The sequence below is a fragment of the Salarias fasciatus genome, chromosome 19 (genome assembly GCF_902148845.1).
Source record: "Salarias fasciatus chromosome 19, fSalaFa1.1, whole genome shotgun sequence".
Lineage (NCBI taxonomy): Eukaryota > Metazoa > Chordata > Actinopteri > Blenniiformes > Blenniidae > Salarias > Salarias fasciatus.
The window spans coordinates 4,991,864-5,019,797 of NC_043763.1; the positions used below are offsets into that span (position 1 = coordinate 4,991,864).

Genomic DNA, 27,934 nt, shown 5'->3' on the forward strand with positions numbered 1-27,934 from the left:
TGGAGGCTCCTCTTCCACCAACAGCAGATGAGAAGCTCTGAGACAGAACGCTGGCTTCCATTAAGGCTCTGTGGCTGTTCCAGGCAGCCATGATGGAGAGGTGTGTGCAGCTGATGGTGTGTGTAAATGAGGAATCTCACCGTGTGTGTGTGTGTGTGTGTGTGTGTGTGTGTGCGTGTGTGTGTGCTCCTGCAGCAACAAACAAGAGATTGTGTTTTAAAAGCCTTGGCTTGGATATCTGAAGCTAATTTGATTCGATTGTAGCATTAGCTGAGGGGAGCAGCACAGCCTGACGGAGGTTTTCTGGGTCCAAATGCTGAATTGAGAGTCTGGAAGCTCGGATCCGTCCACGCTGATGATCAGTCATGAAGACAGCGGCTTGCTGCAGGTGTGCATCCTGAGTTCTGCCTGGAAGAGACGCGTTCGTCGGACGTCCGTTTCATTTATGAACTCCTGAATGTCTGAGCGCACGTCGAGGTGCTCTGTGCAAATACACGATCAGCACGCTGGAATATGCAAATGAGGCGCAGCATCAGTCGGGAAGCAATAAAGTCCTGCCAGAACAGAAAGAATATGAGGCAAGAAATGTACTGCAGTCCGAGTTAATGGCCTCTGCTGCATGATTGTTTGTGTAATGTACCAGTGTTTTAATCACTGCAGCTTTATCTGATGTGGATCACTGGGTGAGTCTGAACTCCGGTCCTGACGGGTTGGGCGGACGCCAAGTTCGCTGCTGGGCCGTCTTTCAGTCTGCGCTCATCCTCCTCACTGGACTCCAGCTTTGATGTGAACAGCAGCATTTTCACAATAATCTTCTGAAACCGGCCCCGCCATCACCCCCTCCTTCCTTCTGGAGACTGTAAGTGAACGTCTTGTGGAGATCTGTCAATGCAGATGACACGGTTCTGAGAGCCGAGTCTTTGAAATGAACCATCGGAACCATCTGCTTTTCTGAAACATCGCTGATAAACAGTTCTTCATGCTCCATTGTTTAAACACACACGTCCTTTAGACATTTAATGAAAATCAACATGTTCTGTCATTTCTGCGAGGAGATGCTGCTTTCTTCCGTTTCCTTTCATTTTACAGGTCCAAGAATCAGATTCTGTGTGAGATTTTCGAAGTATTTCCTCAAGAATCAGCTAAGTAGGAGTCAGTTCTTGGATGTGAGTGATCCATGTTCTTGTGTTGGACTCAGAGGAGGCCAGCAGCTCTGGAGCAGCAGCAGCAGTTGTTAAACTTGGAGGGATCTGAAACGTCGATTGAGCGCTGGATTTGCTCAGCGCCGCTCACCTTCATAAGGGATCTCACTGGGGGAAACTCTCCTCCTACTGCTTCCTCCCCTCCTCTGGTCCTCTGCTTCGCCTCGCTCGCCTTGATGTTGGCGCCGAGCTGCTTCGGCGTTCTGGTCTCTCCAGCATCTGTTCCTCTCTGTGTTTAAACCATCCACTGCTTCCCTTTTCTGTTATCTCCACCTGGATGCTGCTTTTCATCAGGATGTCTGCCTCTCCTAGATGCTCTACAGACATCCGTGTTTAGAAACTTCTGAAACATGAAACGAGAATTCGACATGCAAACAATCTGCTCTTCAGACGTGGGCCAACATTTCAGAGCTCGTCCGATCTTTAGCACTGCTTTCTTAAAATGTTTATTGGTCCATCACTTTCCACCTAAATACACCTTGAGGAGCAATAACGGGGAGAGAAACCCTGCCATGAATCATCCTGACGGCTGCATTGGAGAACAGTGTAATAACGTAACTCTCACAGCGGCGAGCGCCTCATGATTGCATCCCACTTAATTTTCATGTGTTGTGTATTATGAGGCAGGAGCGGAGGTGGACAAAGTGGTCTGAACGCCCTCTATTTGGGGAAAAATAGATGAGATTGTCACTTCGCCAAAATGTAATTTGTAGACCCAGATGTAATTCTTGAAACGTGCGGCAGAAGCTTTCCTGTTCGCAGCGGCTTTCTTTAAACCTTCTGTTTCCTTCTGTTAATCCTGCGTCGACTCATCCTCCTGAGTTTATCACCAGTGAAGTCAGACTGTCTGTAGCATTAGCATCTTAGCTTCAGGGCATAGTCACAGTAGCTTTCATATTTGTAGCAATGATTAACATTAGCTTACCTTTTCAAGAGGCATCTTTACCTTTCTTAGGATTGTCGTTGTTTGTTTCAAACACATTTCAGTTCAGGGACCACATACAGTCCAGATTCTTCTTGAGTGGGTCGGACCCACGGGTGTGAACGTTTAAGTTTTTTCTCCACGAATAACCGTGACTTTTAACCAACGAGTAACTGGTTACACGTGACGTCAGAGATTTGTGGTCTTTTTCTATTGCAGTTGCGCTTTATAACCACTAGAGGACTCTGTCTCCATTGAAATACAGTCCCTCATAATCCCATTAATGAGAGACATTCCAGTAGTTATCAGTCAAACACGCCACCATTTCAGCTATTAAGCTGCTGATATGTTCACTAAGTGTTTTGTCACATTTCTTTGATTTTTGCTGTCTGTGAAATCCCTCATGCTAGCTTGTGAACCGCTAGCGGTAGCAATAAAGAGACAGCTAGCGGTAACACCAATGGCGGAAGCAGCGTCTCTCCCTCCAGCTTGTTGGGGTTTTTCCATTACAGCTGGTCTGTGCTAAGGTACGTAACCAGCTCTGCCTGACACAGCCTCCACCCAGCTGTATTTCCAGTTTGTTGGAAAAGCTGCCACACAGCGCTCCGCTCGTTGTTAGCTGCCATCGCGTCCCGAGTCAACTTCAACACAACTCTTGACTACGGGGTTTTTTTTAATCGACGTAACCTTGCACCGCATGTATCTATTATATGTGTGGATAACTGCGCTAGAGGGAACATTTAGTTAGCTAATGTTATGATCTGAAACTTTCAGGTAACATCATCACCCCAAAAACATTATATATAGGTGAAAAAAAAATAAGGTGGAGGAGGAAAAGGAAAATTGTGTGCACGGTTACTGATTTTTGTAAACGACTATGATCAGTGTACACGTTTACACATGTTGATGTTGACACTTCTAGTCGGACCTGTGAAATAATGCCACAATGTCCTTTAAATTAAAACTTTAATTGTTTCTATTTGCTGTGGTGCAGGGTGAATGTCTATATTTTTGCAAAACTCAAGAAATCTGTTTAAAAAAAAATCAAAGTTTCCAATTAATGTTTTTATTATTTGCTTGTAATGTTCTGGCTTTGGTCCATGTGCCTTATGTTTGACACCCTTGGTGTAGACCATCATTTTCAAGAGTAGATTTTACTGTTTTACTATTATTACAACAATTTTTTAAGATCATGTGAAGAAGAGATTAAATATACTGGGTTTTAATAATGACTGAAACAGACAGAAATAAAGTTTGTGCACACCTACAGCAAACGTCCGCTGAACTTCATGCATCTGATGTGACGACTCACCGTGTCACAGCAAGACAATGCAGCTGGACATTCAGGAATCTAAATTAGTGTACAATCTAGTTTGGCATCCAGCGTCTAACGTGCTTTGTCAAATTGTCACGAGGCGCCGTAGCCAATCCCAGCTAAAGCCAGGACACAATGAATTACTAGTTACGTTCCTTTTTGGTATCTAGTAATCAAACACTGACTTTCCAGGAGCAACCTAAAGAAATGATTTGAGATTTTAGAAGCACGGGTCTTTGTCTCCTGTAAAAACACACACACATACCGGTACCAAAGTACTGTCTGGTGCGCCAGCAGGATGAATAATATGAAACCACTTCACTGGGTATTTGCAGGATATGAGTTTCTGCACCCACAGAGAGAGAGAGAGTGAGTGTGTGTGTGTGTGTGTGTGTGTGTGCAGCATTATTATGTGAAAGTAAGAGCGAGGAAGGTAAACTGACGTTTCTTGTGGGTACTTCCACTTGTGGCTGATTCCACTTGCCGCCCCTAGCTGTGAATTTTTGTCATTGTTGTGTTATTTATTTTATTATCTATGGGTTTTCACATTGTTACATTATGATCTATGAGTTCATAGAGTTCATCAGTCAGGAAAATAAAGAATTCTACACAAAGAAAAGTCAAGACCGCTACACTTTCAACAGCGTTACCCACACAGTCATTACCCTCTCCTCTCTCTGCATCCTGCATTTACTGGGAGGTGATAAGTGGATTATTGGGCATTATGAAACCAGAAATCGCAAGACTGTTAAAGGCCAAAACAGGGACGCGGCTGAACAATGATGTGAGACTCCTGTCTGGCTCCTCTCCTCCGCCATCAAGGTTAATTAAAATTTCACCACGGCGTCGGTTTTTCAGCCACCTCCAGAGAAATTCCTCAAAATGTATGTCGTCCTCGGGTTTTTTTCCTTTCCTGCGCCTGCATTCCACTTCCTCTCTCGGCTCCTTCGGCCATCATTAGAACTTAATGAACTCAGTTTAATAATCAGGGGAATTAGTGGAGCTGGGCTGTGCATCCTTCAGGCTCGGTGTGGGTGTCTCATCCTCCTCTTCCTGTCTGAAATGAGAGTCGCCCATGTGCGTGTTAAGCCTATTGTGTTCCCTTTTCTGCTCTCCGTGTCCCTCTCCTGCTATCCAGGGGATGTAATGGGTTGTTCCACATCTCTCCCTAATTAGTTTTAGAGCGTGTTCATTAGACTTTGCAGATTCGGTTAACTTATGGGGATCTCACAATGGCCCCATTCCGCCCAAGTACACTGACGTCTGGGTGATAAATCATCTGTCTGCCTGCTGTAATTACACCCCGTCCTCCAGTGTCTGGATTTATGCTTTGGTCCACATATGTCTTGGAATCTCCTTCAAGCCCAAATGCGCCACACTTAATTCTGTTTACATTCTCCGTTGACTTTGCAAATGGATTTTAATCAGATGTATTTATCTTTAGTGCTTTAACATGTGAAGGAGCAGTGTGTTGGAAATGTTCCAGACAGCGTTGGTGCAGCAGCCGGGAGTCACGTTCAAATAACGGCAAATTATCTGTCACCGGGTCGCTTTCACAGGCAACAAGTCGTCACAGAGGAGGAGAGAAGAGGAAGAGAAGAGCGAAATTATTTAAGCCAAATGGCTTTTTCTTTTTCTTAAAGAAGTGGAGGAACGGCAGCGGGATGAGAAGCTTCTCCAGCAGACGGCTGGCCTCTCATTATCTCCAGGCCAACGCTGTGGAGCTGGAGGCAGACTCACACACACACACACACCTCAAATAACCTCCTCACTCCTTATTAAAAAAAACACATTACGTTTAACTGCAAGCTCTTAAAAACAAAGCAGCATTTTGCTCTTCATTTGGATGGAAATAGAATTAATGTAAAAAAAAAAAAAGAGAAAAGAAGAAAAAACTAATGAAGGTGAACTGTTTTCATTTAGGTGTCGAAGCAGGATCATCACGGGTCTCTGGTGCCCCCCAGTGGCCACATGGAATAACACAAGGCTTCATGATGTATAGAATATACATTATTTATTAAAATCTGGTTTTCAAAGTGTGGGGTGGGGTTCTGCTGGGGGACGCCACAGAGCTTCAGGAGGGGCGACGCAGCAGAGAAAATGCAGGATTCTCATCATAAGATTCTTTTTTCCTCTTAATTTTACTTACTAACTTTTTTTAAAGAGTTGCAGGCGAAACATAAAGACTCATATAATTCAAATTCAATCATCAAACGAGAGTTTTGGGGACTCCTGGTTGAAGCTCTGCGAGTGTGTGTGTGTGTGTGTGTGTTTGTGTGTGTGTGTAAATCCTCCTCCCACACTATGAAAACCAAATAATTAAAACATGAACGAATCAATACTGAGAGGATGCCGGGCTCGGACACGGCCGAGTGTGTGCATCAGGTATTTACAGCTCACTATAAAGATCTGGACTCCGGTTCACAGTACGGCTACAGTGGATCACACTACACCACAACATGGCAACACAACTGGAGAAGAAAACACAAAAAAGGCATCACAGAAGCATAAATAATCCAGTGAAAGTACCAGTACGCTGTACAAAATGTTCAGTTTTCTCACTCTTCATGTGGACGGAGTAGTGTTTTCAACAATAAATAGTTTCTCATTCTGCTGCGATCGTCGCCGAGTCACCGTCTGTACGAGATATAACAATAATAATAATGATGATAATGTCAGATACTTTCCAGAGTTTGAGCCTCTGGTTTTCACTTTATGTTTAACATAAATATCTAAACCCAAGAACTGATCAGAAATTGATCAAACACACAAACACATCTTCTCACTCCTTCATACGTTCCACTGCTTTGAACTCCGCCTACGATCAACGGCTCGCGGCATGAAGTCCGTCCTGCTCCTGCTCCTGCGCTCAGAGCGTCAAAAAGAGGCGCTTTAGGCTCAGCTGGACTTTGGAGTTGACGTTATTCCTGAATCCGTCCGTCTTCTGGAGCCAGACGGAGCTGTTCAGTGAGGGCGAAGGCAGGAAACGCCGTGGGAAGGTCAACCAGTCCGTCAAACATTCACTCTGAGTTACAGTCGTCAATGAACTAATGAGACTCTGATTCTTTTCATCTGAAAGAAAATCATCTGGCTGTCAAGTTTTGCTGCATCAGGTGTGTTTTTTTCAAGAATCTTTACACACTTGAGTGACTTTTGGGATTAAAATGCGCTGGTTTCGGTTCCCAACCTGCCACTAAAAACACCTCATCAATCCCTCATCAGTGATAAACATTACACCGGCGGAAACCCCCGAATCTCAACACACTGAAGCAAAGTGCAAAATAACCTCATCAGGCTCTTCAAAGCTAACTGACAACCTTGGGGGGTCCATGGACCTCAGGTTGGGAACCACACGTACTAAATCATAACAATGGCCTTGGTTTCATAGCAGTGGTAAAATACATTGTCTAATGAGGCGGCGGCGGTGGCAGCGTCTACGAGGAGGAGTCCTCCTCCAGCGGGTGGAGGGCGTGTCTCTTCAGCAGCGTCTTCAGGGTGTCCACCTCCCGCTCCGCGTCCCGCAGCCGCCGCCGTAGTGTCTCGTTGGCCTTCTGCAGCCTCTGGTTGTCCTGCGGAGGAGACGCCGGCGTCAGAGCGAGGCCGTCCCCCCTGTCCCCCCCGTACGGGCGTCCGGCGCCGTACTCACCGCCTGCAGCACCTCGTAGGACGGCTTGCTGTCCTCCTCCTCCCCCGCCTCCGGCTCCGGCTCCCGGGGCTTCCGCACCACCGACGCCCCGTTCTCCCACTTGGCGCAGTGCCGCAGCTTCCTCTGGGGCACCGGGCTGGGGCAGGAGGCCAGGGGGGGCGGGGCGGGGAGCAGGAGGGACGGCTGCGGGGGCGGGGCCTCGGCGGCGGGGCACAGCGGGGGCCCGTCGGTCTGGGTGCCGCTGTGGACCCTCTGGGGCCGGGAGGGGGCCGGCGGGGGGTCCGGGGCCCAGTCTTTACTGTCGTCTGACGGGCAGGGGAACGGGCAGTCGTCCGAACCTGATGACACACACACACACACACACACACAGCCAGCATTTAAACACCTCAAAATAACCTCCACACACACACACACCTCCAGATGAGTTCACTGTGGTAGAACCTCAACCAGAACCTCAACACTAATAACAGATTTTTATCACTTTTTAGGAATTTATTGTTCTCATTTAATTTTTTAACAAATCTATTATCATCATTGTTTCATCAATAATGTGTTTTCTTAGGTCCGTTCTTCCTTTCTTTTACCATTTTAAATGAAATGATTGATTTTACTTTGTTCCGCAGTCATTTAGACTTTGTACTTTTTACACTATTTCTCTCCTCATTAATCTTCTCTGGTTGCTCCCTTTTAGGATTCTTTGATGGGCTTCAAAGAGCACTAAGTCATTAAATTTGAATTGAATGAATAATGGATTTCTTGGATGTTTTCTACAGAATATTCTTGAGGTTTTTCTTCGCGCTAATGAAAAATAAGTTGATGTTTCTCCAAATGCACAAGGAAAATGTTCTATTCATTATTTATCTGGGCATTTTACTGACATCTTACACCATGTACTCCACTTTCATACTTTTTCTTAGCATACTTTATTTTTTTGTCTTCTTTAAAATGCAATGCTCCCTTATTCTCTGAGGAATTCCGTGAGGAATTTTATTTTTTTGCGACCTCAGTTATGCAAACTCTCAAGTTTAACCACGCTGTAATAAAAACTTTGAACAGTCAAATTATTTTCTTCAGAGCTCTTCATGCGCAATGCGAGTTGTAAGCGACAGATTACAAATAAAGACAGTACTGTATTGAAAAAGCATTTCTGGGAACTTTTATGACTTTTTTCAGCATGTAATCGTAATCAGGATCAAATAACATTAACACCATGTCATGTGTTTCACTACTTTTATATTCATAAGTTGCTACTGATACAATTTAAACTGATTTTTCAAATCTTTTCCCAGCAGATAGGTTTAATGTTGTTTTTCAAATGAATATTTTCATAAATGTAGCCAAAAAAGTAACTCAGGACTTTCACTTGATTGGTTTTTGCAGATTTAACTTTCAACGCAAAACCATTTAGGCGACAGAAGCTGTGCCTCAGTAAAACTTCAAATCCTCTTTCCACCTTTGTCTACGATCATTTGCATCATTTCTGTTTCTCCTTTTAGAGGTGGAAGTGGCATTTCTCCATTTTGGACCATTTCTCTCGGACATGGAATTGTTAAGGTGGAGTCACTTCTGCCCTTCGATCTGCGTCTGACCAGTAGAAAGAACCGATGACGGAAAACAAAACAGCTCAGTTCAACATGTGATGAAAAACCAGATCAGCTATTTGAGGAAACATCACACCAGGAAGACTCATTCAGAGAGCGGACGCTTCTGAAGAAGTCTCTCGGTGAGAGCAGCTATAATTAAAATCGGAAGTGCTCCGGTCTGTTTTCACCAGCTCTGCAGCGGCCGGCGGGCCGACGGAGCCGTTCTGTCAGAGAACAGGTTTCACTTCAGCTGCAGGAGAATCGACTCAGGTCTGGACTTTCTGTTTTGCGCCGGCAGTGACGAAAAGCAGCACCAGAGATGTGGAGAGTTCACAGATTCAAGCATGAGTTCAGATATTGCTAATAGTGTTTTACACTTTATGAAAGGACTGCTGTGAAGTGTTGGAGTAGAAATAAAATAAAAAGATGAAGGGAGGAAGAATCTAAGAGGATTAGTTAACATAAGTGTGAAGCTAGCTAGCTTGTTAGCATCTATTGGTTAGCGCTATAGAGTAACTCCAGATTTTTGATAAAAATACACGTTTCCATAACAGTTTCTAGTAAACTATGGTGAGAATTTGTGAGAAGTAAATACAGATCAAAAGTTTAAGATTGAATATTGAAAAAGACGAAGGATTCATTCAATTTTACTTCTTCTTACTTCTTTTCAGACATGTTGAACTGTGTATGTGTTTTGTTTTCTGTGTATGTATTTAAGTATTCATATCTAGATAGGCGTCTGAATATTGGATCTATATTAGGGCTGTCTGAGCGAATCGCATTAATCGTGATTAATTAATGTAGGGATGACTAAAGATTATGCTTTTTTTATCGTGATTAATGAAATAATTAGGCTTAGGGCTTTTTTTTAGTTTGAAAACTGTATTTTTAACATAGACATTGTGTTAAGTTGGGCTGCATGGCACTTTATTTTGAAAGAAAATCCAACAAGGTCCAAAAAGAAATTCTTTCTCTGTGTTTGATTCCAAATCAAGACGCTCTGGGAAGAAATCAGGAAATCGCTGAAACTTCATTACTTTAAATTCAACTTTTGAACGGATTGTGAGAACTGATGAATGCTTTACGTTATGGAGTGAAAACGACCTTGAGATGACAAACAACAGAATTTAAAAATTGCCATTAAAATTATGAATTAAAAAAATAAAATAAAAAAATTAATTAGAAAGTAAAAGTAATTGAAGGAAAACAGACTTTCTTTCTGTGTTTTTACTCCTTTTCTTATAAAGTCTTCAGGAGGGTTAAAGGGCAGTTTTGAGAATGTAGGGCGTAAAAAAGAGAACAGCTGCACAGGCTGCTGTGATCCCGTCTGCCAGCAGAGGGCGCATGTCCAGTGAAAGTGGGCTGCTCAGGTGAGACAGAGCAGGAGGTTCAGTGTGTGTGATGGGGAGGGGTGTGCAGCGGGGTGCAGAGCAGGGCGAAGCCCACCCACCCTCCGAGGCGGCCGCCGTGACGGGCGTGGAGCCGGGCGTGGAGCTGGGCGTCGGGCTGTCCGTGGCGCCCGGCGCCTTGGCGTTCTTCTTGCACTCGAACGCCACCTGGTCCTTGCACAGCTTGTGGCAGTTCATCCCACAGTCTGCAGAGAAACACACACACACACACACATGTGACGTGCAGCTCGCAGAACCTTTGCACGCTCGGTGTGGAAGCCAGCAAACCCCTGCAGGACGGGGGAGGGGAAAGAAACTGCGGTTCCGAGCACAGGCTGCTGCGAGGTTCAGCGAGCAACATGCAACTCAGAGAAACCACAGTTTATTTCACCTGCTCCCCGCCAGACTGCAGCTCTCCTCACTGCTCGGCAACAAAACAAGAGAGGGGGCAATATTTACCCCGGCACCGGTAGCCCTGCTTGATGACGCCCCACAACTGTGAAGAGATAATGAAAGAAAAGGCTCACGTAACGGGGAAAAAAATAAAATCACACAGCAATAACAGAGTGTTGAGATTTCAGCAGAGGTGGGAAGAGAAGTGGGAAGTACAGCGAAACAGCAAAACCTGAAGGAAAACTATCTTTAATGTAGCATATCTACCAAAGCCAATTACTCTGTTGAAATAAATCAGTATTAATCAAATATCTTCATTTTTTCAACAGAAATGTTTCATGAAAACTGTGTATAACTGTACACAATAAGAAACATTTCATGAAGTTAGCCTGTATAAAATAGAAAAACATTAAAGTATATAAGATTAAATGGTCAAATGTACAGAAAAACAGGAAATTCTCTTTGTTGTTTGGCCATAAAAATGCAGATCTGAAGGTCTAAGCCCTAAAATTGTGAGCGTACTCAGAGGCAACTGGTTGTCAAGTATACTCAAGTACCAGTGAAATCACTAAAACCAGTTGAGTTTTCTCTGCTGCATGTACAAAGTATGAAAAGTAGAAGTTATTATTCAGTATTGACATTTAATTACAGTGAGTTTCTCAAAAACTATTCAAAGTTTCTGTTACATTTTATTTCTGTAACTGTATTTAATAATCAGTGGAAGTCATTTCATCCAGTTCTATGAATGTTCTCAGTTCAAAGCGAAGTAAATAACAGGTGAATTTGTAATGGAAATTTTTTTCCCATAATGCACTTCAACAGTAAAACGCCCATAAACTGGAATATCCCGAGTGTTTTTTGTTTAATTTTTTTTAATCATGTAGGTATCCAGAATGCTGCAGGGCGGCAGCGGTGAGGGCGTGTTTCTGACGTGCGCCGCCTCCGGCGAGCTCCGGACTTACGAATCCGGAGCAGTTGTCGCAGAAGGTGGGCTTCATGTAGGTGGTCTCCTGGAAGTTGTGCACGAAGCCGAGGCCCAGCTTGGAGCAGATGACGCTGGCGCGCATGAAGTAGGCCGTGATCTCGTCCCGGCTCACGTGGCCCTCCCTGGTTAACCACAACAGACACAACAGTCAGCTGCCAGCCTCGGCCTGAGAACAGCTGCTTCCAGCTGTTATCGGTGGACTTTCGTCAGAGCGGCCCCCCGTCTCGCGGCCGCAGCTATTTTCTGCTTCCTGTCGCTACAAACACTCTGCCGCTTCCTCCGTCGATACTCACTTCTCTTTGTCCATGACACAGAAGGAGAAAGGAAAGCTGGCGGCGATTTTCTCGAACTCCTCCTGAGAGATGAAGCCGTTCTCGTCGTGGTCGTAGTTCTTGAAGACGGACTGCCGGGAGACAAAAGAGTGGGAAACGGCTTTGTTGTTTGACTGACGGCGAACAATGGCCGCCTGTCAGCCGCGGACGGCGGCAGCGGCGGCGGTTATGCAAGCGGAGGCACTCACATCCACCATGCGCTGCACGTGCTTGCTGATGGTCCGGGGATCCGGTTTGGGAGCCACTCCGGAGGCCCAGTCCACACAGACGGGGGGTCTGGACGGGGTGGCCGGCTGGCGGGACGGGAAACCAGTTCAGTCAATACATGAGTGTAAATGAACTCGCGTTCGAAACAGACTCAGAATCAGATGGAATCCAATGACTGCTTTTTTTTAATATCTGACTGTTTGCATTGTTCATTTCTAAACCTTCTACCTCTTTGAAAATCTACATTAAAGGGACTGAAGGCAAGAATTGTGAGAAACTACACACGCATTTCCATTTTATTCAATGCTAATGGGTCGTGAAGCATTAAAAACCTAAAATAACAGGCCAATCCGCGTATCTGTCTGTTGCCTTATACAGGCTGTGTGCCACATACTTTGTTGCAGTTCGGGGTCCGAATTTCCCGCGCAATCGTGGGGATGTGACGTAAATTGACGCTGTATGCGCGTTGCCGAACAGGAAGAACATGGTCGCCGTGGACACGGACTCAAACACTGCATCCCTGATTCACACAGGACGCGGCGTGCGCGGAAGCGGTAGCACCGCGCACCGAGTTTCGGATCGGCGCCCTATTAACCTATCTGACGGTTCATACAGGAGGCGTGGGGTAGCGCCGCATGCGGAGCGGCTAGCTGTTCCGCTCCTCTCTATTTTCTCCGAGAGCCCCGAGCGCCATTTGTCAAGCTGGATCAAGCAGATCGCACTAGACAGGAAGTCGGGAACGGAAAATACGAGAGAATCCGGTCAATTTTCAAATTAAAATAAAGTAAAATAACATAAATTATGTTGCTTTTCGGTTTTCCTTTTCAGATAAACACTCACAGGGAGAGGGCGAGAGAGAGAGAGAGGGAGGGGGGGTAGAGATTCACGTGATGGCAGGCACTGTCCAGGCGCAGTTCACCAACAAGATGACGGCAAACACCGTGCTGCTTCCTTCTTTTATTGATTGGATGAACCCACAAGAGAGCCAGGACTCTCCTCCTCTCCACGGGCGTCGATGTCTGCGGCGCGCAGAGCGCAGCAGAAAAGGCTTCCTGTGTGAACCAGGCGTCAGTATGCTTCCCCGTCGCATCGACGCCGTTCCTACGCCGTGTACGCAGCTAGGGCTTCACGCGCACCGGAAGTGTTTGTGGGCGCTCCCGGGCCGCCTTGGCTGGTGGCTGCAGTTCCCCACAGCGCCTATCGCGGCAGCACTGAGCCAAATTTTGTAAAGTTGCCTTAAGTCCCTTTAAGTGCGTCTAAAGCAGGGGTCTGCAAGCTTTATGACCAAAAGAGCCACTTTTGTGCATTTATGAAGTTAGGGTTCAGAATAGTGAACATTTCATTAAATGTAACTTATTTTTGTACTTGATTTTAACAGTTTTTCTTAATTTTTTAAACATTTTGTTTGACAATTTTGAAATTCTAGTAGTTTTAACCATTTTATCTCCTTTTAAGCAGTTTTGCATTATTTTTTCCAAACCATATTTATGTTATTCTTTTAGAAATTCTAGACATTTCTCATTTTTTAAGCCGAACTATTACTTTTTCCCCATTTTTTGTGGTTTTAGCTATTTTTCCTAATTTTACCTGTACCTTTATTTGAATCCCTCTTGAACCAAGAGTGATGATTCATTTTCAACAGTACAGTGATGTGTAACTATAATAAAAATAACTTTGTGAACGCTTGGGACCGAAGGGGCCACATGTGGCTCCAGTGCCGCGGGTTGAACACCCCTGGTGTAAAGCTACGGTCACTCACGGGCGCCTTGCAGTTCTTGGGTTCTCGAGCGTACGACAGTTCGTAAATCTCATCCTCCGTGTAGTAAAGGTCCAGCGACAGCTGTGTGAGCAGAGAGAGAGAGAGAGAGAGAGAGAGAGAGAGAGAGAGAGAGAGAGAGAGAGAGAGAGAGAGAGAGAGAGAGAGAGAGAGAGAGAGAGAGAGAGAGAGAGACATGTTGTGGATGAGGGCAAGCGGAGGTTGCAGGGCGACCATTATCTCTTCACGGGCGTTCTGCCGCTCGAGTACGATTAAAAAAAAAAAAAAAAAAAAAAAAAAAAAAAACGCGGCTAACGCGACAATGCGGCGGCGTGAGCCCGCTCTCATTCACATTCAGCCCGGCACCCACGCGCTCACGGATCATAGACTCTCATCACACCCACGCAGGAGCAGACGGTCCGCTCATTTGCATCGCCGCTCGATACGACGGTGAGTCACACGAGGCCGCCGGCCTACCGTCAGCAGGTGGACCAGGTCCTTGTTGGCGTCCAGCCGGGGCGGGATCTGCTGCAGCTGGATCAGGTCGTTGATGTGCGTGTAGAGCGCCTGCAGCTTCTGAACGTTGACCTTGTTGTCCTCCACGTAGTCCGACATGGCCTCGTTGACCGAGATCAGGTCCTTGAGGTGCACGCCCAGGATGGGGATCTTGAAGCCGGAGCAGCGGTTGTACGCCTGCCTGTAGTTGTCGAAGTTTCTGCAGGACGACAGCAGGTCGGTCATCTCGTTCAGCACCTGCACGGCGGGGGGGACAGCGGGCGATCGGGACGTTAGCGGTGACCAGGAAACACAGCGGGACCGAAAACGGGCCGAAAACCAGCAAATAAACAACTGAAACCAGTGACGCGACGATCGGCACAGAAATATCCACCGATACGATGACGGCTCTGCTGATTCTCAGATTAAAAGACAGACGTTTCAGTTGTTGTTACTATTCTGAGCCCAGTTTTTCAGTCTCCCAGTCAAGATAATACATCTGGGTGAAGGAAGGAGACGTGAAAACACTCAGAGACGGTCAAGGTCGAGAAGAGTTCAGATGACGGCTGACCGTAGACGCATTCATGTCTGCAACGGAGATAAAGAATCCAAAAAAAGAACAAGAAAAATACGCTATACGGGAACTGGTTAACGGCAATATGAGTGCTGTGGACGGATGAGAAGTAAATATCGTCAATATAAAGCTAATCTTCACACATGAAAATTGTGCAAAAAACATGTTTTTCACACAAAACAACAGAAATATTGTTCAAATTTACTGCTTATGTCTATTTCAAAATACAAAATAGTTGATATCAGTGTATATCGGTTATGGGATTCATGATGAGCGGTTTGGGTGGAGGCGGGGCTGGTTGCGGGGCTGGTTGCGGGGCTGGGGGCGGGGCTGACCTTGGTGACCTCGCCCGGGACGTGCGACGTGGTGTCCTTCAGTCTGGAGATGGAGCTGTGGCACAGCCCTCCCACCACGGCCATTAAAGTGTTGTAGTTGTGCATAAGGTGCAGGCTCTATAGGGAGGACGCACACAGAACATGCACATCAGTACATTTACAGACACACACACACGCACGCACAATTAAGCATGTTCCAGGTATCCCTGGTTATGTAATCCGTTACATAAGCCACTTATACTGCTGGCTCCTTCTCGCCGCGCTCTGATGTCTGGCTCGTTTTTGGAAGTGCTTCCTTCTCGCTCTCCTGTCAGCTCTGGATTGGCGCCGTCGCTGGAGCGCCACGGCGTGAAACTCGTTCCCACACCCGTGGGTTTGGAGGGCGACGGCGGCGAGCGAGGAAGGTCCTCCGGAGAGCGAGGCCCTGACCGGCCGCTGCGCCCGCCGCTCCTTCAGCCATCACTTATTAATGCTGGAACCTCTGAAAGCTCCTGAGAAACGTCTGCATTATGCAACTTCCGATTCCGCAGCGCGTACAGCGCAGCGGTGAGAGTAACAATAGTCACACTGTCACCGCTCAGATAAGGTGATGAACAGTCACACTACCGGCAAAGCAAAGAGGAAATGCGTTGAATACGTTTTTTCTTTTTTCTTCTCCCCCTCCTCTACCAGGAACAGAGAGTGTGTGAGTAGTGGCGGTGTTGTGGGCGGGGTTGAGTTAACCGCTACCTGCGCCACGTGGATAAACTTTGTGAAAACCTCAGCCCTCAGCTGAGCGGTGGGCCGGCTCAGCACCATGAGCTGAACCCACTGGGAGACGCCGTTGCACAGGGCGATGGAACGCTCCATGACGGGGATGTCCTTCATGCAGCAGCGGCGGATGTAGTTCTGGTAGTCTCCGAACTGGCGGACAGAGCAGAGAGGAAGGAGCGTGAAAAAAAGAAAAAAGAAAGAAAGAAAAAAAAACCCGCCGCGCGGAAAGCGGCAGGCGTTTCCTGCAGGGAGGAGAGACCTGCCGCTTTTCACACGGCGACTTAACCTCGTGAAAAAACACACTGAATGACCTGCATGCTTTAAACCCCGAGCACAAACCAGAGCTCTTTACTGGCAGACCCAGATCTTTAACCCACATCTCCACTCTACTAAACAGACCCTTCAGATGCACAACAACTCAGTTCAATGTAATAATAAGAGATAACAGAATATCTGCCAAAAATGCAATAATTGTGTCCATATTCAATGTAATGAATCCCATAACTTAATAACCTTCTAATAGTGGATCCATACTTATTACAATCTAATCCACTATTTACATTACATTACTGACTGTGACAGAAGGGAATCAACTAAGAATAGCTATTTACGTGATTAAATATTGATTCAGTGCTTGTCTGCTTGTGTGTTCTTTATGAGGCGATTGGATAAAATCGTTTGGCAAACAAAAGAAAAAGCTACACTGAAAGAGATCTGTCACAAGTTTAAAGAATAAGGCAGACAACACCTTTAAAAAAAAAGGTTGAATTAAAGTCAAGCGAAGCCATTCAATGTATTGAAAATGGCTGAAATCACAAAGAATTGAAATATTTACAGACATTAGTATTATTTTCTAATATAAGCTCATTCTAGTCTGGACCAGATCAGGAATCTTTAAAACTGAAACTGGGTTCAAAAAGTAGACACAAGATCCAGACTCCTGAAACAAGCCTTGTTTAAGGAGAAATCTAAAACTTGAATTTACATCTGGACTCTTTTGAAAAGACTTGGACAATTCCTATTAAAAAGTCTCTCAGTGTAGTTTAAAAAGTCAGACCCTTCAAGTCAATCTGGATTTAAAAAAAAAAAAAAAAAAAAGAAAAACTCCCAATAAAGGTTTAAGATGAAGGACAAAACACAAGACTTGAGGTGTGTGTTTCTTCTCACCGATATTCTGCAGAACGACTTGAACTCCAGGAAGGTGAGGTGTTCTGCCAGCTCGATGGGCTCCAGGTGATCGAAGAGAAGAGAAACCTTCCTCTTTTTACTGTAGTTCGCCGCGATCTTCTGGCTGGCCTTCCAGGACCAGTCGCGCTGCGTTCTGCACACGCCATATGATCAAACACCACATTAGATCAAACACAACATTAGATAGACCTTTTCTCATATTAAGACGTTTTTAAACACTTCAGGAGAAAATAACATCCTGAAGTCACAATGCAATTTCTTGCATGTCTTTTTGTTTTTTTTTCTCTTGCAGACTTTCACCAAGTCTTGCTCAACACTTTTCATGACAGACAAAACACCAAAGTACAGGATGCCCCGCTCGCAGTCTCAAGGCCAAAAATAGAAAACTACTGAATTAACACGGCATGCAAACAAAAACAGAAGCACGCAAAGAGCTTTTCCAGACGATCTGGGGAACTGAAATGATGGGTGGCGCTGCATTACGTAACCAGATCTGTATCGGAGCGGAGGCAAGCATCTTGCTTTTTCACGTAAATATGTGTTTTAAATGAGAATCTTAAAGTACATACAACTACGTGCGATCATAGTTAAATGGAAAATTAAATCTGTGATGAACTCATGAATAATTCTTAGTTTATAAATACATGGTGTATAGAATTTGGGTTTCTTTGTGCATTGAAAACATGAAACTTGAACTTGAACCATGCAGTTCACGCACTGTAAAATGTGTCTGAATCGTTTTCTGTACATTGTTATGACAGATTTCACTCCGTACGATGTCTGATGCGGCGGTTTGCACTGTCGCCTCACAACAAAACCTTTCTCAGTTTCAAAATGAAACTTCTAATTCACACTGTTAGTGTTTCCAGTTCTGCACCACTTCAGTAAACCTGACGTGTGAAGTCTGCAAGTTCTTCTTCAGTTATTTTTTTCTTTCGATAATTGTTTTGTTGAGTAGATCTGAAGAGTCTAAATCTCTATTTTAACTATTTGTCATATGTAGGAGTCAATATTTAAATGGATGCAGCTTTAATATATGAAGATCTCTTGATTTTTGTATTGATTTTGTAATCCTCCATCCCAGTGCTGAAACCAGCTCAGAAGTTGCATTGTTCTCACTCAGAGTTTGTGTTTTGTTGGTCGTGACTGCTCGCAGTACTTTTTCACGATCACGGCGAGTGGTGTAGGCCTCGTGTCTCAGCCGGCCAGCTGGCCGGAGGATAACACTTACATCCACTTGGTTTCTAGGAGGGAGCAGAGATGCTCCTGTCCCTGCTCTCGGATCAGATCGCGGAAGTCGTCCAGGCTGTCCGACAAGCTGTGGTGCAACCGGAACATCACCCAGAATTCCTGGATCCAGTGCCTGGAGGTCAGACGGGGCAGTAACGTGAGCGATCGGAGCTTCAGGAGGAGGGTCAGACCCTGAAATGAGCGGCGCTCACCTGATGAGGTAGCAGATCCTCTGGCACTCTGACGGCTGCTCGCTGTCCATCGCTGCTTTGAATGTGAAAACTAGTCAAGGAGACGCGGATCAGTCCGAGACACACAAACACATGTTGGATTCTACCAGAGTCTCTCTCATTAATAAAAACTACAGCGACTCAGCTGAAAAGGCAAACACAAGTGACATTTGGTGATGTGGGAGGAGGCGAGTGCATGAAGGGAAAAAAAAAAAAAACTCTGATGAGCATCAGCAGATGAATCACTCTGGCATACAGCGGCAAGCGCAGAACAGAATGTACAAGAGGAGAACGCACAATCGCCGTTCAGCCGTCCGGGCGCATTGTCTCAGGAGCCGGACTCCCAAGACCCGGCTCTGTTTCTTTAACGCGCAGAGCATTTCCATATCGCACACACGGTCTTCCATAAACAGGCAGGAATCGACTCGAAGTGAGGCGCATAAAAAAGGGCTCGCTGCGTCACGGGAGCAGAAGAACGGCCCACGCAATCCCAAGGCCAGACTGTGGCGAGGACTGTTAATGGCCCCCGAGTCTTCCCCGATCCGAACCCACACGCTCAACACATCTGACGCGAGATGGGAGAGGGTTAAAAATAGCCCCGGGGTGGTCGACGCTGACGCCGACGCTGGCCCGATGCGAGCGGCGGCCTCTTTCAGGGTCTGAGTTTATATATAGCTGAAGAGGATTTGTGAGTGAAAAGCGGCAGAGGTAATTAACACCTGAAGCTCGGCGGGCCGCCGGCCGGGCCGGTGAAGCGCCTCTGAGGGGCTTTGTGACGCCAGCACGGCTTCCTGAATGCAGCCCTGGATGGATTATAGGCCATCCACTCAGGCTTCAAGACGCAACACAAAAAGGAGTGAAGTAGGGAAAATGAAAGACGGCCAACACACACACACACACACACACACACACACTCCTCGCTGGTGAATGCGTGACACACACAGAGCCGGGAGCCGTCATCGACACCGAGGACGGCTAAACGCTGTGAAACGGTCGGCGGAGACTGACAGCAGGAGTAAACAAGTACGGCCAGTCGCCCATCGCAGCTCCGGGCCGCGCCGCCAGCCCGGCGCCAGCCAGGCTGTGTGCGTTGCCGTTGACAACCGAGCGAAAAGCAGCACACGCGATCTGATCCCACGTCACGCTCGCGGCCCGGCCCGGCCCGGCCCGGCCCGGCCGGCCGGCCGGCTCCGTCGGAATCATGTGGCGGCGTTGTGGAGGATATAGAGAGACGAGTTTGTCCAGCAGATCGCTGGAGGAGAGCAGCAGACGGTGCATGGTCAGGGTGATGTTCAACAGGTGGCTGCTCCCACGTACACAGCCATCTGCGTCTGTCGGGGTGGGGAGGGGGACACACACACACACACACACACGCACAACAAGTTAGATTTACTCTTCTCGCTGCGACATATCGGCACTTAAAATAAAACCTGCATCGATTACAGGAGATTCCCCCCGTCTGTTCCACCAGAGCCGAATCCTCCATCACAGACAGAGCAGAGAAACAGAGAATCCTGTTCGTTTTCCTCCATTAAACAGCCGTCATGCGGTCGAGTTCGGCTTTTCATTTGACTGCCTGCACTTTAGTTGAGCCATGTTTTGGATTATACACAAGAAGAAGATATTTTTCCAAACTGGGCAGAAAAAAAAAAAAACCTTTTAAACTGAAACGATGCCAACAGGTTTACCAACAAGGCAGTTATCTTATATTACTTGAACAAAAAACACTTGAAATGAAGAAATTTCTGCAAATGACAAACAGAAATGTAAACCATTTATCCATTTATCACTCTTTACATTAACTTCTATTCTTTTCATAACAAAAGAACCAAAACAGGCAAACAGAGAGTCAAGAATATTAATAATGAAAATGAATGAAGCAGAAGGAAAACAGAGGAAATGTCTTTCACTGACTGGTTTCGGTTACACTCAAATGAATTGACAAACATGAATTCAGTAACAAAAGCAGAAGATCAATCTGATCAATGCGACCAAGGTGTAGGACTTTGTAGCTGCTTCTTAAACCTCAAACTGAAGGTGAGCACCAATTTCTTTAGCTCCTAAATGGACGACGTCAGTCTGAAGGTTGACCTGTTTCAACAGTCACTTTTAGAAAAGCTGCACTCTACTGACAACAGTGATTAATAATCTGTATTGTTATGGTGATTAATTCTGTTGTAACTGAGAGTACGAGCAAATGGAAGTGTGTGAATGTTAAATGGGAGTGGGCCCAGTATGGAGCTCTGTGGAACTCCAAACGTGCTTTTCAATAAAATGGTCAACTTTTCAGACTTTGTTCAAAATTCACTTTTACTGATGTGATAAGTCAACTGAATTGGATTACCTGTAGGCTACTGGCCCCATATAACAACACCGGAGATACACCAATTGAAAAAACAATGAATGGGAGGCTGTTTAACATGTCTTTTTTTAAATGGATCAATGTGATTTATTGATCATCCAACACATTTGCAATTCAAATGTCTATAAAAGTACAAGGGGTTCACTTGTAAACAAACACAGTGACATTAAACCACATTCTACTGTAAAAGATTCCCACCATGATGGATTATCTAATCCTGGGTGTTACAGTGAGACGATCTGATTTTAGAGAAGTTCCATCAACACATTTATCCTACGAGTGATTGTTTGTTACCATTTGATTGAAAACTGCATGTTGAGTTTATTCACATATAAATAAGGACAATTATACATCAAGTATGTTATTGTGTAAATAAACCCTTTATGCCCCTATTTTTTTTTCCTTTCTGCTAGTTGTTGCTCTACAGAACTGACCTGCTGACTATATTTGGTAACTTTTACATGTCTTCATGGTTTTATCATCTTTCTCTGGAAATAATTTTTAATTTTTTCCAGTCAGCTTGGCTTGAACTCAATGGTAACTTTTAAACAATAAACAGTGAAATCTCAACTCACGTTTATTTGTAGAGCTCTTTAAAAAAAACACCAGCAGAGTCAAAGTGTCGTACATAGGTAGACATAAATGGACATAAAAACCGAAAAAGATGTAGTGTAATGAGTTAATCAGTAACAAGTTGGACACTGAATGAGCTTGTAGCAATGCTACCTCAATGTATAGTATAGTATGATACACAAAGGCCCCTATCTACCATACATTTATGTTAAAAAAAAAAAAAATCTTGCTTTTCTTTGACCATATTAATGGATAATTAAGAATTACTCTATAATTTTCTACGGTTTGATCTCCACATTTTCATGCTTCTCCTCCACCATGTTTATACAGACACCTCTCCCATTATATATTGACGATGGCTGTTCTTGAGCTTACAGTCGCCTCCCTCGACCCTACAAAGATGTATTTTCAGCTTCCACAGCTCCAAACATCTCCGATGTTTTAGCACTTACAGAAAGCAACCGAGAGAAACACACAGGTCAATAACTCTTATTCCCTCTCATGTGTTCTCGTTCAGAGCCGGGCTGCAGCTTTCTGAACCAACCGGAGATGTGTGAGGAACGACTGGATAACTCCAAGATGCGTTCCAGCAGTTGAGCCGAGATGTAATAAGAGCACGAATTACTGCGTCAACATGCAAGAATGGCCTTTAAGCAAGATGGAAGAAGATAGACTCAACCACTGGGAACAACCAGCTTGAATTCAGTGAGAACTTTTTCTTAATTAAAGACTTTCTGTGAACTGTTGAGTCAAACGTGTGTTATTTGTCATGTTCATCCTTTTTTAGATAAAATGTAAATGGTATATAACAGTGTTTTACACTGATTTTAAAGAAATTAGATACTTGCATAACCCCTTGGGCTAAAAATGGTGAATAAAAGCTGCTGAAAGAAGAAAGAGAAGCTGAAACATCAGAAACGTGCAGCTCTACATATTTTTATGTCAAGCAGATGAAAGGCTGGCCTGATGCACACACACAGTCTCATGGTTACACCATACACAGACCTCTGCTTCTAAATATTTGCTCTGTCCTCCGCCTGTGTGAACCTCTGCAGCCTGATCGTCTCACCACCTTTTTCTGCTTCCTTTTCTCCGCTCACATGCGTCTGACTTCCTCTCTTTGTGACCGCGCCGTCTTATCCCGACGCCGAGCTGCAGCTGGCGCGGCGAGGAAAACTCGGCCGCGCTGCACCCAACACTACATAACGCCACAGTTTTCCACGTCTCACCTGCAACTACAGGAAAAAAAAAAACCAAAAACAAATAAAGGGATTTTCCTGAGTGCCGAGACAGAAACAGAACAGCACTCGTCTTGTGCGGAACTTCAAACCGCTGCAGCAGGCGGCGAATTAGCGGCCAACGTAAAGGGGAAGGGCGATTTAATGGCAGCTTTAGAAACAGTGTTTATCCTCTGTGGGAGCCTGCTTCTGCTTCTTCCGCACGCCGCAGTGGAAAGGTTAGGAGCGGCGTTTGTGATTTTCTCCAGCTGCGTATTGTTTCCCTCCGAGCTCTACCAGCATCTCGACACCACCAAGGACATCAGCGGGCGGGCGAGAGAGCGAGCGAGGGCCCGCTTTTAAACCGGATCACCTTGGAAATACCTCAGACACCATGGCAACATGTTTTCCAATCTTTGTTATCTGTAAGCAAGTCGCCACTCCTACTGCAGCTGACTAATCCTGCCCTCATATCCTGCGCGGGGTGTGTTTGTGTTTGCAGCACGCAGACTCCGCTGTGCACAGCCGGCGAGTGTGTGCGGCCTCACTTATCACCGCCATTAAGAGTTGAGACCAGGCGCCGCTTTTCTTCGCGGAGAAGATCAGGAGGATTGGCTGCAGCTGTGACAAACTGTATAGGTGCATATAGAGTGCATATGATAGAGAAAAAAAACAAAAAACAAAAGCAAGTCGTGGCTCTACGTCAGGCAAACAATTGCTCCATGCTTTTTCTTTTTGTTTTTTTTTTTCACAACTTTCCAACCACTAACCCTCGGCGCTCGGGGTTAATTACAAGAGGAAATCCCCCCCGGACCGTCTGCCGGCGACTGGAAAATGAGGAAAGCTGGAAACGCGCGCGGCGCTGCATGGAGATAAACAGCGCCGAGCGGCCCAGTTCCAGGGTTATCTCAGACGCCCATCGCAGCGCCGCGCGTCACTCGTCCCTGTTCGGACAGAGAGCATCAGATTGGACGGACGCCTTTGTTTGAGAGGATGCGGCGAGATGGCGATCTCAAAATCCTCCAGCTTCAGCGGTAACGCTGTATGAATTCACCGTCCCGGCTCTCACCGACCGCACTGCTCAGTCTGAGAATAAACAACTGAAAAAGTGGGAAACAGTTGAAAAAAAACAAGATACTCCGAAGGAAAACCTGTATTTCAATCTGTGGTGCTAAATTATGGAAAACACTTAAATCAATGCTGAAATTGCTTTAACTGTTTTTTCTGATATTTATTGAAAAACAATTATTTCACACATAGGGTAAATAACTTCATACTGTGTTAAAATAAAGATAAGAAGTGTTGGGATTTTGTTTGTTCTTCCCACACTGCTGCATTTCCTGTGTGTTTGAATGCATCATGATAATGGATCATTGTTTGACTTTATACTCAAAATAATAAATTCATTAAACAAGTTTAATGCAAATAGCTGTGAAAGGTAAGCATGTATATGTCGGTGTTTCATAATGTGGGATTATAATCCCCGTGTGACGCTGTTGTAATCACATGTTTGGTTAAATTGGTGATTTATTTTCACATTATATGCAATTTATGCACTAAAAAGCAAAACTCTTCTCATTGGCTTTAAATCAGAACTATCTGGTTTACTCTGATATGAAGTCTCTTCGTCAAAGCTCTCGGGTTTGCAGTGACGCCTCTTTTACCACCACAGTTACAACATCTGCAGCTGCAGCAGCAGCAGAGCTGCGTTTCATTTAGAAAGGAAGAAAAAAAAAAAAACAACAGCAAAAAACTGAATCTGTTTGATGTATTATCTATGAGAAGGTGCAGCGGGTGAATCTTAGTGAACGGAACTTCTGTGTGTTTAGGATTCAGGTTTATCCAGCCGAGTTTTCTGAAACTGTTCACTTTAGGTAAACAGCCTTCACTCTGACTTGTATCTATCAGGTGAAGCTTTACTGAACCTGATGCTTTGTCACATTTTGAGGCGTGAAGACTTCTGACATGTCGCTGAATTATTAAACGGCAGAGTAATGAAAGTTTGATGGGGTGTTTTGGGGGGACGTGCGGCCTGATCGCTGACAGCCGGGAGGACGGCGTGTGTCGGTCCGGCCGAAGCCGCCTGGCGTCAGGAGGTCGCCCAGACGTTACCGGTGGGGGGAAAGACGTCAGCTTGTGAGGATCTGCAACTTGTTTTTCATCTAAATGGATTGCGTGTGTGTTGAGGAGAGGAGCACGGGCGTGCTGCGCGCTCTGCGGGGACGGATGATGTCGACGGCCATCGATCCGCGCCTCGTGGCGTTTCAAAGGTTCGGTCAGCATCTGAGGAGGCTGCCGTTTAAGGGGGGGGGGAAGCTGACCTTTCGGCTGGGCCGCCGCCGGGTAATCCTTCAAATAGCTCTTACGTGCGCGCTCACATTTGGAAAAAGGCGGCGGGAGCGGCGGCCCTCGGGGGTTCGGCTCTGATGTGAGCCCGGAGGAGCTCGATTCATCAGGAGGAGCCGCTCAAGGTCTCAGCGCCATTGTGCTGGCAGATTGCAGTCGGCGCGCAGGCGCGCCGGCCTCGTCTTTCACTGTGAAATTCATGTTCAAGCAGCTGCAGCGAAAGGTTCCTTCACCCTTCTCCTGATTTCTAATTTTTTTTTTTTTTTTGAGACCGTTTCCGTCGTGATTTCGGAAAAAAAAAAAAAAACGGAGGTGGGCTGTCATTAGTGCTTGCTTCTACCTCTCCACTGATAAATGTACTTTTCAGCTCATTGTAACACTTCTCCGCTGCTCTCGCTGCATTTGCGTAACCAGGCAACGGCAATTTGAAAGCTTGTCTCTTCACAGACGCAATCACCATAACTCTGAGAGCACTCCAGACAACTTGATGGAGCCAATGGTCTCCGCTTGATTGATCCAACCACAGCCCACATAACCACTGCTCTGCCTTTTTTCCTTCTTTTAATTCACATAAACCTTCTATTTTCCTTGAATCAAGTGAAATACTGCTATATTAGATAAAGTGCCGGGTGCAAAAAATAAAAAGCCTTCACCACACAGTCAATCTTCCAGCATCCATATTAAGACACTGTAGCAGCATTTTGATCTTCAAACACTGAACAAACACAAATTCACTCAGAAAAAAAGAAATTTCCCTCGCCATGCTTCAGCTGAAGGCCTGTCTGAACTTGCTTCAAGCAAAACAATTCCAGGGAAAATTAATGGTGTCAAACATGGGGCCCGCAGGCCAAATCTGAGCCACAATGAAGTCACTCTGGAGATCACCTTACTTTAACATGGTCAAAGAGCATCAAAACCCAGACCCTGACGGATCAGCGACGCCTCTCTGGCTGAGAAACAGCAGTTAGCATCTCCGTCATGCGAGTTAAGACATGCAGCAGAAAACATCTGCAGCGAGAAACTGCAGCCTTTTGATCACAATGAGTCACTGGAGGAACCGTGCAGCGATTTCAGGTCACGCTCGGTCCGGGTTTTCAAAGCAGAAAATGCTTTAAATGTGGACTTTTTCCAGGAGCAACTCGTAATAAACTTCAGAAGTTGTTACTGTTTTACTGCTGTGACTCAGTTTGGATCAAGCTCGTCTGGATGTGGCGTTTTTCTTCTTTCCACTGAAGTTCATCAGCTTCTTATCAATTAAACTGCTGTTTAACTTCTGAACTTCACAAAGACAGAAGGCAAAGGTAAAGCTCTTCTCAGACTCACCGAAGGACTGCAGACAGGCCTGGATGAGCTCCTCCCAGGTGGCCCCTTTGGTCAGGTGTCCCAGAGACACAGCCGGTCTGCTGGGGGCCGTCTGGGCCGGGCTGGGCTTGTGGAACCGGTGCGGCCGGCCCGGAGGAGAAACCCTGGACCTGGACGTGCATCCTGTGGCGGCTCTCCTGAAGAAACACCAGCAGTGAGGAGGGCTGGGCTGGCTCGCTCTGTTTGTCATGTAGATGTTGTTTGACGGCACATGACAAGACACTGAACCTGGGCTTTATGCGACCGTACAGAACCTGCTTTGCATGATGTGAACCACAAATTGGAGCGATTGTTTGTACTTCACAGCAGCCCCCTGCCACTGCGCTGCTCATTGTTCTCATTTCCTTCCTTTAACTTGGGGAAATACCAATTGATTGCGGACATCCACTTTGAAACTGCACGGTTGACCAGCCAACTCAGCGTGCACGGGATTTTACGCATACGGAGTTCAGACCTGGGCGCGCCCGTGCACAAAAACTACTCCTCACAAAGCGACACGTCAGTTTTTGGAGCAAATTGTGACACACCTGTGCGCTTCGCGTTAACAACCCCTACAAGGGAAAACTCGCTAAATGACAGAAATGAAATAAATAAATAAATAAATAAATACACGCCATCCAAAACTCGTGCGTAAAAATAAGGTCGCGCGGACTTACGCGTCGTCTTTCCCCTTCTCGTCCGCCGCCACACTTTCATTTTCTTTGGCTTGGCATCCCATGGCGAGGTACTGGGCGACGAGCGGCTGAACGAGGCTGTCCATCTGTGTCCGCCTCAACGGGAGCATCGCATCGCTGTGCTCGGCTCGGCGCGCCTCCGCGCTCTCAGCAGCATTGTGCCGACTCGTCAATGGACATTACACAATTAAGATTCACCCAGCTCGGCTGTGAGTGGGCGGCCGCGCTGCTGTCGGGCTTGTCACTCACTCTCTCACTCACACACACACGCACACACACTCACACACACACACGCTCTCGCACAGTGCGCTCCACGCGCTCCTCGTCATTATTACATGCGTCAAAAGTCGTGATCTTACAGGTTCCTACTTTAAGACTTTAATCAAGAAATCAGTCGGAGGCGCTGAAGTCTCGCGAGGCTGACATCTGTTGATCGTGTTCTCGAGGATTTCTAGTTTTATGGGGAACTTTGAGTTGACGGCAAGCCATTCATCATAAATACTGGAATTAAGAAGTGTTTTTAAATACTCTGAAAACTACAGTCTGTAATTAATTTAATACAAAACCACACAGTTTGAATAAATAAGTCAAACCTTTTCACGAGTAAATAAGAAATATCCTTCTTTCTTTCTACATTTTTACTATGAGTATAATCGAATCATAAATTCTTGTTTACATGGACATCCCGGCCAGTATGCATCTGGAGGATGGACGTTTGGACAAGGAAACCAGGTTTAAAAATACTTTCAAAATGTATTAAATAAAACTCGCCTTTGTTGTATTTAGTTGCTTTTCAGTCAACATTTTTGTTAACAACTTAGCAACCCAGGTGGTTTTACAGTCACCGTCTGTTTCTTGTTGTCTGC

At 45.7% G+C, this 27,934-nt stretch overlaps 1 protein-coding gene across 1 annotated transcript; it reads right to left on the bottom strand.

Annotated features, from left to right (window-relative positions):
- Positions 1–5,369: 5,369 nt before the first annotated feature.
- LOC115406661 (RAS guanyl-releasing protein 1-like) lies at positions 5,370–27,346 on the bottom strand. The gene is made up of 17 exons (XM_030116823.1): positions 27,051–27,346; positions 26,356–26,531; positions 19,760–19,865; positions 18,517–18,579; positions 18,306–18,437; positions 17,054–17,207; positions 15,863–16,036; positions 15,134–15,250; positions 14,207–14,482; positions 13,733–13,813; positions 11,955–12,059; positions 11,728–11,837; positions 11,412–11,556; positions 10,516–10,552; positions 10,119–10,262; positions 7,086–7,423; positions 5,370–7,008 (listed from the first exon to the last, which is right to left on the bottom strand). Exons 1-17 carry the CDS (start codon positions 27,176–27,178, stop codon positions 6,874–6,876), a joined length of 2,421 nt encoding a protein of 806 aa, XP_029972683.1. The 5' UTR covers positions 27,179–27,346; the 3' UTR covers positions 5,370–6,873.
- Positions 27,347–27,934: the final 588 nt, after the last annotated feature.

Bases quoted from the DNA above. Each gene is read 5' to 3' on its own strand.
- LOC115406661 (XM_030116823.1), bottom strand. From the start codon at position 27,178: ATGCTCCCGTTGAGGCGGACACAGATGGACAGCCTCGTTCAGCCGCTC. The intron at 26,532-27,050 runs GTAAGTCCGCGC...GTGTTTCTTCAG, and splicing joins GAGAAGGGGAAAGACGACGC to GAGAGCCGCCACAGGATGCA. The intron at 16,037-17,053 runs GTGAGAAGAAAC...TCTGTCCGCCAG, and splicing joins AGTCGTTCTGCAGAATATCG to TTCGGAGACTACCAGAACTA.